At 52.1% G+C, this 12,651-nt stretch overlaps 1 protein-coding gene across 4 annotated transcripts in view; it reads left to right on the forward strand.

Annotated features, from left to right (window-relative positions):
- Nucleotides 1-12,651, forward strand: part of ZNF609 (zinc finger protein 609) — a 121,469-nt gene that overhangs the window by 10,372 nt on the left and 98,446 nt on the right. For 3 of the 4 annotated variants that reach the window (XM_024213768.2, XM_024213770.2, XM_024213772.1), the window contains exon 2: nt 8,895-9,772. In XM_024213768.2, the coding sequence (XP_024069536.1) occupies nt 9,026-9,772 (747 nt within the window). In that variant the 5' untranslated portion in view covers nt 8,895-9,025. Of the gene's footprint in view, nt 1-3,591; nt 3,643-8,894; nt 9,773-12,651 lie in introns of those variants that run through there. The other variant, XM_024213769.2, reaches the window with a different exon arrangement.

The raw sequence follows: 12,651 nt of genomic DNA on the forward strand, positions 1-12,651 counted from the left end.
CCCCCACCCCCCCAGCCCTCTGCCTTTACCCCTGAACCCCCCCCACATCCAGCCTTCTGCCCTGCACCCCCACACACACCCAGTCCTCTGCCCTGACCCCTGAACCCCCCCAAATCCCCAGTTTTCTTCCCTGCACCCCCACACCCGCCAGCCTTCTGCCCTGACCCCTGAACCCCCCCACACCCCTCTGCCCTGACCCCTGAATCCCCCCACACCACCGGCCTTTTGCCCTGAACCCCCCACATCCCCACTGCCCTCTGCCCTGACCTCTGAACCCCCCCCACACACCCAGCCTTCTGCTCTGCATCCTCTGCCCTGACCCCTGAACCCCCACCCAGGTCTGGGGTCCCGGCTGCTGGCCCCTTGCCAGCCGGCGTCCCGGCCACAGGCCCCGCTCAGCCTGCTGCAGGCCTAGGTGAACAAAACCCCAGGCTGGAAGCGGGCTGAGCAGGCTGGCGGCGTAAGATCAGCATTTTAATTTAATTTTAAATGAAGCTTCTTAAACATTTTGAAAACCTTGTTTACTTTACATACAACAATAGTTTAGTTATATAATATAGACTTAGAGAGAGACACCTTCTAAAAAACGTTAACATGTATTACCGGCATGCGAAACCTTAAATTAAAGTGAATAAATGAAGACTCGGCACACCACTTCTGAAAGGTTGCCTGCCCCTGTGCTAGAGAGATGCTGTTAGCTATCTCTGCAGCTTGGAGGAGCAGTGAGCAGATGGGCACATCCCTCTTTGCTCTGCTGCCTTCTCTAGAACTATAAGGGGAGCAGGGAATCTTGGGAAGGGGTGGGGGGGGGATGATTCTTGCTCAGTTGTGTCAATATTAGCATAAATTCTGCTGGAGAATGAATTTAGTTAGTGACAAGTAGTTAAAAGAAGTTTAGCTAGGTGTTAAATACATGTGAGATGCAAAACTCTGGTCTTCTGCCACACAGATTGCCAGATAAGGCTTAAGAGGTATATTTTGTTCCGTACACAGTAGGCTTTGGTCAAAAATTCCAGGGCTTACGTGAAATCAAAGCCAAATAATTGCAAATCTAAAGAGCTATAAATCCCAGGAGCAACTTTTTCCTTAAAAAAAAAAAAAAAAAAATTCTGTGCCATGAACTCAGGTTAAAGGCAACATTGAGTGACTTGCTGACGGTTAAAAGAAAAGTTTGTTTGTGCCAGTTTTTGCTACTTCATAATATATAAAGAAGGCCTGAAGGGGTAGGATATATGTTTTTAAGGTCAGGCTTGACAAAGCCCTGGCTGGGATGATTTAGTTGGGAATTGGTCCTGCTTTGAGCAGGGGGTTGAACTAGATGACCTCCTGAGGTCCCTTCCAACCCTGATATTCTATGATTCTGTGTGTGGGTTTTTAACTCCTGCTTTAGTTCTTACCTCAGAAATATCAGCAATGTCAAGACTGGTCTTCCTTGGTTTTGCTGGAGGATTTCTTGGGGGTTATGTATTGGGAGTTCTTGGACCTCAACTGAAGGGATGAGGGGGGTGGGGTTGTGTGTTGCAATCTTTAAGCAAGAGAGTCTGCCTACTGTATTTTTGCACTCTATGCATCTGATGAAGTGGGTTATAGCCCACAAAAGCTTATGCCCAAATAAATTTGTTAGTCTCTAAGGTGCCACAAGGACTCCTCATTGTTTTTTCTCTCCCCAGTGTCTATTTGACATTGGAGTTAAATAAACTAATAAAAACAAGCATAGAGTTTTTAAATAATCTGACTAAGCTTTTTCTGAAGCTTAGACCAGACTGGTTCTGAAATGACTGTATGTTACTGTATTTGGTGTTTAATAGGAAATTCCTCTTTGTATGGATGTAATTGAACGTGGCTGTCAGGAATGGCCATATTTGACAGTTATAAGCCTGGGAGGCAGACTCAAGGTTGAGTTTTTAACCTTAACTCTGCATTTTCTGACTTGATGCTGAATTTCTCAGCTGAAAGTTGCATTAATTTTTTGTATGTAAAACACTAGTTGATGTTCAGGGGAGCTGTAAGTTAAAACTTCCAGCTGACATCAGTGTGGACTTGGCTGTGGTTTCCTCCCAAAGCAGCCTAGTGAGCCATATGCAGACAAGGTCTTCTCAGAATGACTGTGCTGGTCTTTATCTCCCCCAACACCTCTAATTGCTTCCAGTTATCTGCTGCTCCTTGTCAAAGGGCTGATTATAACCAGAGGTGGAGGGAGACAGTAATGCCATATTCTTCACTTCTATAGTTCCTTTCATTCCAGGATCTCTGTGTGTTACAAAGCAGACCCAAGAATGGCCAAATGCCATCCAAGGTCAGATTCCTCTTCTAATACAAAGGTGCAGCCGATGGAAACAACAGGTTCTAGCATGCATTGTTCTACCTCCAGCCAAAGGATCCGGCTGCATTGCATGCTGGGAGCTGTAGTTTTCATGGAGGTGCACCTCCATATTAAAAGAGGAGGGTGGCTCCATTTTATTCAAAGTGGGTTCAGCCTTCTTGCTCCTGGCAGGTTGCCAGCATGGCCCTTGATTGGGCAAACTTTGGTGGCCCCTGGTCGTTTGAGAAAAAGCAAGTGACATGTTAGCTTCCACTTCAAACCGTGCTTAATTCCAGAGTTAACAGCGTGTTTTGAAACCTGGACTTCAGTGTGTTTTGGAACATCTTGGACACCCACTGTGTGAATGCGATACAGGAAACCTACCCCAGTTGGGTGGCAGCTCGCAGGGGTGTCATGGTAAATCTCCTTTGTCTGCTCCAGCTGGACTGATGTGTGGGGGAGAGCAGAACTCCCTCCCCTGCACTGTTCTTGATCTGAAAGCAGCAAGTGAGTGAGGAAGCTCCTTTGTGCAGATTTCTCAGTCTCCTCTTGTGCGTGCCAGCTGGCTCTTGTTCAACATTTTTTTCATGGCTAGAGAGAGGGGGCAGGGAGAAAGGAACATCTTAAAAAGAAATCTACAAAAACGACATGGGAGTTACTTAAAAAAAAATCCAACCCAAACAAGCCAGGCTGGGGGATTACAGAGGTAGCATTAGGAGTCGAGAGCAGAGAGCTGGCACTGCAGCTCTGGAAAGGAAGGCGAGTCCCCTCTTGAGTTTCTTTAGTCGTAAAAGGAAACAAAAAAGGATCTTGTGTGGAGGCAACATATGGGGAAAGCTGTAGGCTGGCTGCCAGAACTAGATGGCGGGAGAAAGGGCCTGCAGTACAGCATCCTCTCGCATTTCTGCATTGTCCCGCTTGGAAAACTGGGCACCCGTGGGGCTGGATGGGGTGGGTAGTTGTTCCGTGCAGCGAGCAGCAGTTCCTACTTTGTTCTGACTGAGATTTTGCTCTTCTGATTCCACTCCTCCCTCCAACTGGTGCTGGGATTGCCTCCCACTCCTATCATTGGGGCTGCTCTTGGACAGATGGGTGCGTTTGCTGGCTTGGACTGGGTCCAGTGAGGGCGAGCAGTTATTTGAAACCCTCCTCTGCTTTGGTCTGCTGTAGAGTGGCAGCCGTCTGGCCAGAGGAAACACCTCGCACAGGAGATTTCCCGTCGTCTTTGCTGTTCCTTGTTGTGGGCATTCCTGAAAGTTAATCAGGGTGAAAATTGCAGTCAGTCATGTCTGGAAGCCACCAGAGGCTAATCCCGGAGCGCTGCAGATTCGAGCACATGGGTAGGAGACAGTCTCTTTATGTGTGGGCTGGCTGACTTGCTGCCAGCGGAATAGCTTGCTTCTGGTTTTTGTCACCCTTGGGCGTTAAATCATTCCCTGTTTAGGTTTTTCTGCCTCTTGCTCCACTACAACAGCTCAGAAGGAATGCAGGCTCCTTGGGTTTACAGAGGATCCGCTGGGGTGTGTTCCAGCACAAAGAGCCCTGGCTAATGTGGTTTCCCAGGTCTCCGGCTGGTGCTGGTGTGTTTGAAATGCTCCCTGTCTGTTTGAATAGCTTTCTCTAGGTGTGTTTGCCAGTGGCTGTTAGCTCAGAAAGTGAACTTTCCGGTTTGTCTCTAATGCGTTGGCTTCTTCCCAGTGCAAAGATGTGGATTGTGGAGGTTCCAGCACCAAATGGAGCTGAATTATTCATGTCTGACTGTGTGTGTGCAGCATTCCCCAGTGGATAACTGTCTCCCTGAAGAACCTCTGCTCCAGGCCCTCTCTTAAAATGCCTTGTTGGCAGGTTTCCAGCCTCACAGGTGACCGCATGCCTTTTCTGTTGTGTAGGGATCAAGCCTGCAATGGGAGGAGGTGCGGGGAAAACTAGCTGTGGCTGCATAAGCCTCTTCACTGTTTTCTGTGGTTCTGTGATTTCTTTGTCTCTTATCCTTCTCCCAGAGGAGGCAGAGTTTCTGATGGGCACCTAATGGGGGCAACTTGCCAGGAACCAGAGGGCTGTGCATAATGGGCATCAGTAATCAAGTTGTAATGAGAGTCTTCCTGAGTATGGAGGTGCAGCCTGTGATGAGTACAGGTCCCGGCATGCACCGCTTGCTCTGCCTCAGAGCGTGTGTTGCAGCCCGGACCTGTAGTCTGCACAGGCTGCATTCTCTGTGTCGGTAAAGGTGTCCACAGAGCCAGACTGTGTTAGTGTCTCCTGATGTGTGTACTGGAAATTCCATATGTCCTCTAGTTCAGTTGTCAGCCAGCACAGTGTGAGGGGTGGACGTGATCAGCGCCCCCTGAAGTTCTCTGCTTTGTCTTGTTTGCAGGGGTTTTCTCTTCTTTCTCCATGCTGGGGGACAAGTCCTGCCTTCAGTTACACTAGTACAATCTCATGGGCGTCCGTTGGGTTGCATGGGTGAGGCAGAGGGCACAGTGTGCATTGGGTAGTGTAGCTTGAAAAGGAGCATTTTCATGTGGGCAGACCTGCCCCTGCTGGGCACCAGCTCATCAGCTTTTGCAGGCTGCCATAGATAAAATGCCAGTGGCTCCTAGTTGCTTGGCTGCTGTGAGTCTCACTGAGCAACTGACCCTCTGAGGGCTATGTGTGCGTTCATTCCAGCTCTGCCCTGAATCTGTGATACTCTTCTTAGGCTGAGAAGCCACATCGGTGAGCTGGCAGCTCTTCATCAATGGGTTGCTCCGTTGGAGTGGGACCAAATCACTTACCATCTGATGGCTAAGGTTAAGTTGGAACCTGGAGGGTAGAAATTGGGGGGTGATTGGGACTGAATGATCGTGCTGAGATGGAGAGGGCTGCTTTAGTTTAGCTGTCAAGTCATTCTGTGTACATAAGAGATAGTGGTGCAGGATAGCATAAAGGGATCTCAGGCCCTGTGAATTGCTCCCCTGGGGTGGCTCTAAAACATCCCTGCTGTTGGATGCCGGGGAAGATTTTCTCTAGTGAGTGAGGTGTCTCCATCTCCCTTTCAGCTGGGTTCTTGCCTGAATAGCACTTGGAGTTACTTTGCTTTTCCTACCTTTAAAAATACAGTTGAGAGGGCATAGAAATGAATCAAGCAGGAAGCTCTCTGATCCCATCATAGTGGCCAAGAGCAAAGCACAGGCTATGGAGCTGTACATGCGCTGTCCTTATTGTAACATGGCCATGTGAACTACAGGTCCCAGCATGCAATGCTCACTCTTGGTTACATGGCCTTACCCTCGCATCAACATGGAGTGTTGCATGCTGGGACTAGTAGTTTTTACAGGCTGCACCTCAGTATCAAAAGGAGGGGGGACAGCTACTATGTGGTCTGTTAGACATGAATCAGGTGCAGTCCCTTGGAGTCCAGACAAACTGTTTAAGAGGCCGTTGGCGTAGGGTAACTATTGGGCTCCCCGATGGGGGGGCTGGTCTGTATTTCACCAATAGTGCCCCATAGCCATCATCACCCAGCAAAACCTTGGTCTGCATGTGCCGTTCTGCACGTGGGAGGAACAGAGGCTTTTGGGCAAAGGTCTGTTACTATATTTGTTATCTCTGAAGTGACCTGGTGGGATATCGTGCCCCCGGTCCTTGGGCTGATCCCATCCCCAAGAGGGGCCTTTGTGGTCTAACAGCTTGGGCAGTCAAACTCATTATTGGCCTTGTGCATCTGGACAAAGAAATTGCTGAGGGCTGGCAGTACAAAGGCGATTCTCTGTACGTGGCGCCTGTGGTGGCCAGGAGCTGGGGGCTGGCAGGGAGGTTTTGTGCCGCTTTGGATGTGAAGAGCTTCTCCTTGTTTTGGAGGGAGGCTGGGGGGAGTGAGGTGAATTGATCATTGCACATCTCCGTCCCTCCCCCAAGCTGATCCGTGCAGGGAGCAGCCTGTTTGTGATCTCAGCTGGAGGAACAAAGCACAAATGGCACTATCTGGCAGGGATGGATCGGGAAAGTGGCTGTAGAGAGGCAGGTAGATCTGAGCAGCTGGTGGGTTAGAGCTGAGGATGCTGACTGTTGTGCATGCTCCAAGCTGGGAAGTGGGTTACCCGGGGTGGGGGTGGGGGGCTGGGGCAAGGGAAGAGGGAGGGAAGAACGCACATGGCGGCTTTTGAAAGCTGTTAGTGACTCCAATGCTGCATGCAGCGTTCTCCTGATTCTGCACTTTCTCTGCCATTGAAACAAGAGGTCAGTGCTTTTCATTTCCAGCTCGCGTGTTAGCCCCTGGCTCCTGGGGTTAAAAATCTCTGTAATGACCTGTCAGAGAGTGGATTATTAGGTGTACAGAGCCAGGGATGCTGTGGGGAGCAGATGGAAAATGGTCTGGCTGCTGCAGCCTGTCTGATGAAAGACTCCTTGGCATTTTTACAGTGTTTGTGTCTCTGAAAACGCACCACGAAGCTGCTTTCCAGGCTCCTGCCTGCTGGGGTTTAAAAGAGAATGTATTTTTTTAAGTCACCTGCTTTTGGAGTGTTGCTCAGAAATAATACAGTGGATCTGTGGGCCGTGTGCTCAGCAGGAGGAGGAGGAGGAGGACAATGGCACTCAAGAGGAGCCGCATTGAGAGGGGCGGCCAAGGGTTTCTCAGGAGAGCCTGGAGAGGGGTTTGCTGGGGCTGAGAGCCTGGCTGCTGGGAAGAACACTGTTTCATGTGATAGTTATGTCTGGTAATGCAATTGCCACTAGCTACTTTCCATGAGTGACTCGGGGGCTTTTTCTCCCCTTGCTACACAATTGCTTCCAGGGAAATGTGCAGTGCAGAGGTCTGAGTGTCTGCCCTGGCTTTAGGGCGTTCTAGGGATGAGGGAGAGAATGCTAGGTCTGACTGGGGGGGCAGCAGAGCGTGGGCATGTGCAGTGACAGCTTCCTGCATGCAGTGCTGCTAGTGCCCCTCAGACCTGATCTCAGCCCTGGCTCCTACACAACACTGCCCATACCCCTCAGTCCTGACCTGCAATCCCCCTGCTATTCCAGCCCTGAGCTCCCCCTACCTCTGCTGCAGTTCTGCCAATGCCCTTCAGTCCTCACCTGGAAGCCCCCACTCCTCTTCTGGCCTTGGGCCTCTCCTGATCAGTCAGTTGTGCTGGGTATTGTGTGGTGGCTTTCGAGTGTGGGAGCTCTAAAGTGAGCTGACATGTTGTGGTCTGTCACTGGAGATCGGAGGTGAGCTCTGAGCTCTGGGGACAGAAATCTAGTCCCTGCCATTTGGCCCCGGCTGATCCCGGTGGCTCTCACCTGGCTTTAACACTGCTCATTCTGAGGCTAGATGTCGGATTCCCACCAGGGCACTAAATTTCCCTGGTAGGTGACTCTGGTCTCATGCTGCAAAGTGTGTGTGGGGCACACTGCTCTGATCAAGGTCCCCAAACGCCACACCTGGCCCTGGGGGGCACAGAGGGGAGGGGTCTGCCTCCATCCCGGGCCTGCGTGCAGGGAGTGCTCAGTAATTCAGAGGGAAGTGGCAAGCAGGGAGCGAGTGAGTAATGTCTTGTTGACGCTGAGAGCTGTGACCTGCCGGGGCCTGTATCGATTGAGGGAGTGGTGCCAGATGGCGGCTTCCACAGGGACAGCCAGGGTGCTAGGGCCTCTTCCGAGGAGCCCCGCGTTGGGACCCTGTGAGGGGCCAGCAGGATGGCGTGGTGGGGCTGTGGCAGCCAGAGGGCAGGCTGGTGAGTTTCATGTAGCAGATCACTTTTCCAGGGCAGTGACTGTGGTAGGGGCTGGAGGGATGGGGTGTTGCGGATTGTTCCCCGCACAGGCAGTGGGCTCTGGTCAGCTTCAGTGTCTGAAATTGTGTACGTTCATGTGAGTGTTTCTTTGGGGTGAAACAAGATAGGTGTGGGCAGCTGTGCCCATGGGCTCGCGTGGGCTGGTAATAGAGCACAGGCCCCTGCGTCTGTCATGGGGTGTGTTTGTGTGTGTGAGAGAGAGTGTGTGAGAGAGAGTGTGTGTGTGTGTGTGTGTGACAGCGTGTGAGGGCGAGTTTAGCTCCCTGTGTCTGTGGTGGTGAGTGTGAGTGACCGTGTGTGTGTGTGTGTGTATGTGTGTGTGTGTATCTCGAATGCAGGCTTCCTGTGTCTGTGGTGGGGTGTGTGTGTGTGTGTGTGAGAGAGAGAGAGAGAGAGAGATGGGAGACGGGTGAGATCAGGCCCCATGTATCTGTGGTGGGGTGTGTGTGTGTATGTAAGAGAGGGGGTGAGTTCAGGCTCCGTGTCTGAGGTGTGCATGTGACTGTGTGTGTGTGTGTGTGAGAGTGGATTCAGACTCTGTGTCTGGTGGTGGTGTGGGGAGTTCAGGCTCTTTGTCTCTGGTGGTGTGTGTGAGTGAGAGACAGCGTGTGTGTGAGTGTTCAGGCTCCGTGTGTCTGTGGTTGTGTGTGTGTGTGTGTGAGAGAGAGAGAAAGAGGTGGGGGGGAGTTCAGGGTCCATGTGTCTGTGGTGGTGCACAGGTACCTGTTGAGTCCCTGTAGTGGTGAAGGTGTGTATGCCTGTTCCAGGAAGATCACTCAAACAGGCTTCCCCGTGCTGCTCCGTGTAACACCTGTTCTTGCTCTCCCTTTCAGCGATGATGCCCTCACCTGGGCAGACCCTGACCACTGGAGGCCTGAGCACATAGCTGCAGCTGCTGCCTGGGATCCAGAGGCGTGGAGGCGGGGAAGAGCCTGGAACTCTGAGGTGGGCTGTGAACTCTAAGATGTCCTTGAGCAGCGGAGTTTCCGGAGGGAAAGGAGTGGATGCGAACCCTGTTGAGACGTACGACAGTGGGGATGAGTGGGACATTGGAGTAGGGAACCTCATCATTGACCTGGACGCTGACTTGGAGAAGGACCAGCAGAAATTGGAAATGTCGGGCTCCAAAGAGGTGGGGTTGCCGGCGCCCAACGCTGTGGCCACGCTGCCTGATAACATCAAGTTTGTGACTCCGGTGCCGGGCCCTCAGGGCAAGGAGGGCAAGTCCAAATCCAAGAGGAGCAAGAGTGGCAAGGACAGTGGCAAGCCAGCCCCAGGAACCTCTCTGTTCACTCCAGGCGAGGGGGCCAGTGGCAAGAAGGAGGTTCAGGGACGCTCTGGGGATGGCGCCAGTTCGGGCGGCTTGGTAGCTGCTGTCATCCCGAAGGGCACTGAGAAGTCGGCCAAAGCATCTCGCAGCGTGGCCAGCTCCAAAAAGGAGAAGGAGGGCAGCTCATCCAAGAGCAAGAAGGAAAGGAGTGAGGGTGTGGGGGCTCCATCAGAGAAGGAGCCCAGCGTGCTCCAGCCTCTCGCCCTGGCTGTGAGGGTGGGACAGTACGATGCGGGCCAAGGGCCAGAACCTGCTGCAGCCGAGCAGCTCGGGAATATAGCTATTGACACGGGAGCTGCGCTCAATCCTTTGGGAGTTAAATCGGAGATGGAGGATGGGGAAAGTGAGTGCCGGCAGCCGAAAAAGGTCAAAGCAGAGAAGGTAAGAGGCAGGCGAGTTGCCACCCTGCTGGGGTGGGGTGGAGGGACATTGCTGTGGAGAACAGGCAGCCTACGCAGCCCCATGTCTGCTTCCCATTCCAGTGGAGCGGTGCTCTGTACGTGTTCTTCCCCTAATGCTTTGCCAGGAGCAGTGGGACTGCTCCCCTTCAGCAGCAGGAGATGGAGGCAGTTGCTTCCAGTGTCCTCTAGAATGCACAGGACTTGCTGCGTGTGCTACACTAGGTTCTGGTGAGCTGTAACGGGAGGAACTGGGAACAGCAAAACGTAGGCTGTATTTTGGGCAAGTTGCTTGCCAGCAAGATGCGTTGGGCCATGAAATGGCTCCCTGGGCCAGGGGTGGAAGCTGGTTCTGGCCTCTTTAAAATGGACTGTACAGTGAAGAACTGTCCTTCTTAGCCTCTGGGAGATGGGACTCTCCAGATCCCCAGTCCACAGCTTTGAGTCACAAGTGTTTGAGATGAGGGAAGAGCATCTTACCATCCATCCACTGGTCCTGTGTAGGATTGTTACTGACAGTCAAGGTCTGGTGTACTTTGCGGCAAGTGGGGAAGCCAGGATACATAGTTTGTGTTTCTTCAATGAGAAGAGGATGCAACTCTTTGCTTCCCCCTTTGTGGGAGGGCTGAAGGTGGCTTGAGCTCCTAGCTCCCCAGGAATCCTCAACATACATGAACGGCATGCCTGAATGCACCAGAACCTGTCATACTGGAGAGCTGTTCTGGGCAAATGGCTGCAGTTGAGGTTTGGAGCTAAGTAGGCTCTGCTGCTGATGGTACCACATGGGTGCTGTGCTGCCCTGGTCTCTGCTCCTCCCACAGATGAGCTTGGTTAATTGGTAACAAGGTATGCCAGCTTGTGGTGGCTTTGGCTTGGGGTGTTTGGGTGCAGGGCCCTGCGCTCTCCATTCCTCCTGCAGCCGAGCGGGGCAGATGGACTGGCTCTCTAAGCTGCCTGATTGGCCGGGGGCGCTCTGTGCAGGCTCACCTTGTGTGGAGCTGGTCCCAGCAGCTGATGTATAAATTGATTTCTCTATAATTACATCAGTTGCAGCAAGGGAGACTATGTCCATATGTAAGTGTTAATAAGGATAGAATCTGTCCCAGGGTGTGGCAGAGAAGCTGGAACTGGCCTGCTCTTGTCCCTGCAATGCCGGGTGGGGTCATGGGGCCTTGTTCTCCCTCTACCCAGGCCTGCAGTTTGTACATTGGCCTAGTGGTACCTGTTGTCATTGTCAGCGTGTGGGCATCAATATGTCTGTGGCTATGGGCAGTTTTCCATGTTAAATGCTATTTCGCATTGGCCTACCCTTGTGGCAGCTTTTAGAGATTATCACGGGTGAGCTGGCAGGGCTGTGCTGGGGGTGGGTGGGTATTGCCCCAAAACTACCCCCTTCTCTTTCAGATCAGCCTTAGGTGCTAAGATTCTGTTGCTGCTCCTGGCAACAAACACGTCTGGCTCTGGAGCTAATCCGTCCACAAAGTGGGGCTGTGGAAAATTGCGGGCTTTCTTCCTGCGCAGTTCCATGATCCTGCTGCCTTGTTCCTGCTCGTATGATCTTAGATTGCTGTGACACCAGTGGGAAAGCTGCTTCCTCTGGCTGCCATATGCAAGTAGTTTAACTCTTGAGTGGCCTTGTCCTTGCAAGATCTCTACTGCAGAGTGCAGGATGAGCTGATACAGCTCTTTGGAGGCATAAGACCATTCCAAGACCTGGCTCTAGAGGCTTGTCTGCACTAGACAATTTGGACATTACCACCACTGCTGCAACCCTCTAGCACACCCATAAAGCACCACATGGCCGCACACAAGCACTTGCAGTGGTGGTGGCCAAGCCTGTGCACCACCACTGGGCTTGTGCTGGCCCTGAACATCCTGTGGAAGAAACCGAATATGGTGCAGAAAGATCATATAAACCACACGCCAGCTCCAGGGAGCGGTGCCATGGTTTGTAGACCAGGTGCAATGGTCCCAGGCCTGGCAGTGTGTGGAGGAAGTGCTGCGTGTGGGTTCAGTGTGGGCACTTGGAGAAAGAGGCCCACTGGAGTGAGTTGCAGTGCTCCACTTCGAGCGTGGCTGCAGCCTCCAGTCCCCAAGCAGGTGTTTCTGCTGATCAAATCCATGCTCTCAAAACTTGACTATCTTCTTTCAGGAGCCAGGTAGAATCTGTGTGCGTGGGGGGTGGGAGCAGCTAACGCTAGGTGGCTGTGAGAGCTGCTGAGGCCCTGCCTCATTCAAAGGGCTTTATGGAGCAGGCTGCTTGGTGCTGCTGCGGAAATAAGTCCCAGGCAAAACCTTTAAGCTGGAGCCCAGCTTATCAATGCCTCTGGTACTCAAGGATGGAAACGTAAGTGACCTACAAGGGGGAAAAGACATGGGGTTGTGCCCTTTGTCATGTCCCTCTGATGGATTAAGCGGCCTAAAATGTTTCTCCTGCACTTTTTTTCTGATTGTTTCCATTAGGAGTTCAGCCTTTGAGTCTGCTTGCAGGGAATCGTCCTGGTGAAAAGCTCGTCCCTCTAGACGAGAGTGGCTGGGGACACAGGCAGGAGCAATGGCTGTAAGACGGGATATTTTACTGGGATAGCAATGTCAGTTTGGGGGAGGAGGGGAGGGTGTTTACTGATCTAGTTATACTGGTACAGCCCCTCAAGTGGGTGCATTTATATCCGCATAGCTCATTCCCCTTCCATACCGGGATAAGCGATCCCAGTATAAACGCTTATAAATGGCTGTAACTGCATCCACACTATGGTGGGGTAGGGGCTGTAATTAGAGTTAGTCTTTTGGCTGTAGACAAGGCCTTGGGAGCTGGAGTTCCATTTTCAGAAGTGACTTAGGTGCCTCAGTCTCTGTGAATGT

The sequence above is a fragment of the Terrapene carolina genome, unplaced genomic scaffold (assembly GCF_002925995.2).
Source record: "Terrapene carolina triunguis isolate 2854851 unplaced genomic scaffold, T_m_triunguis-2.0 Scaffold67, whole genome shotgun sequence".
NCBI classification, from domain to species: Eukaryota; Metazoa; Chordata; order Testudines; family Emydidae; genus Terrapene; species Terrapene triunguis.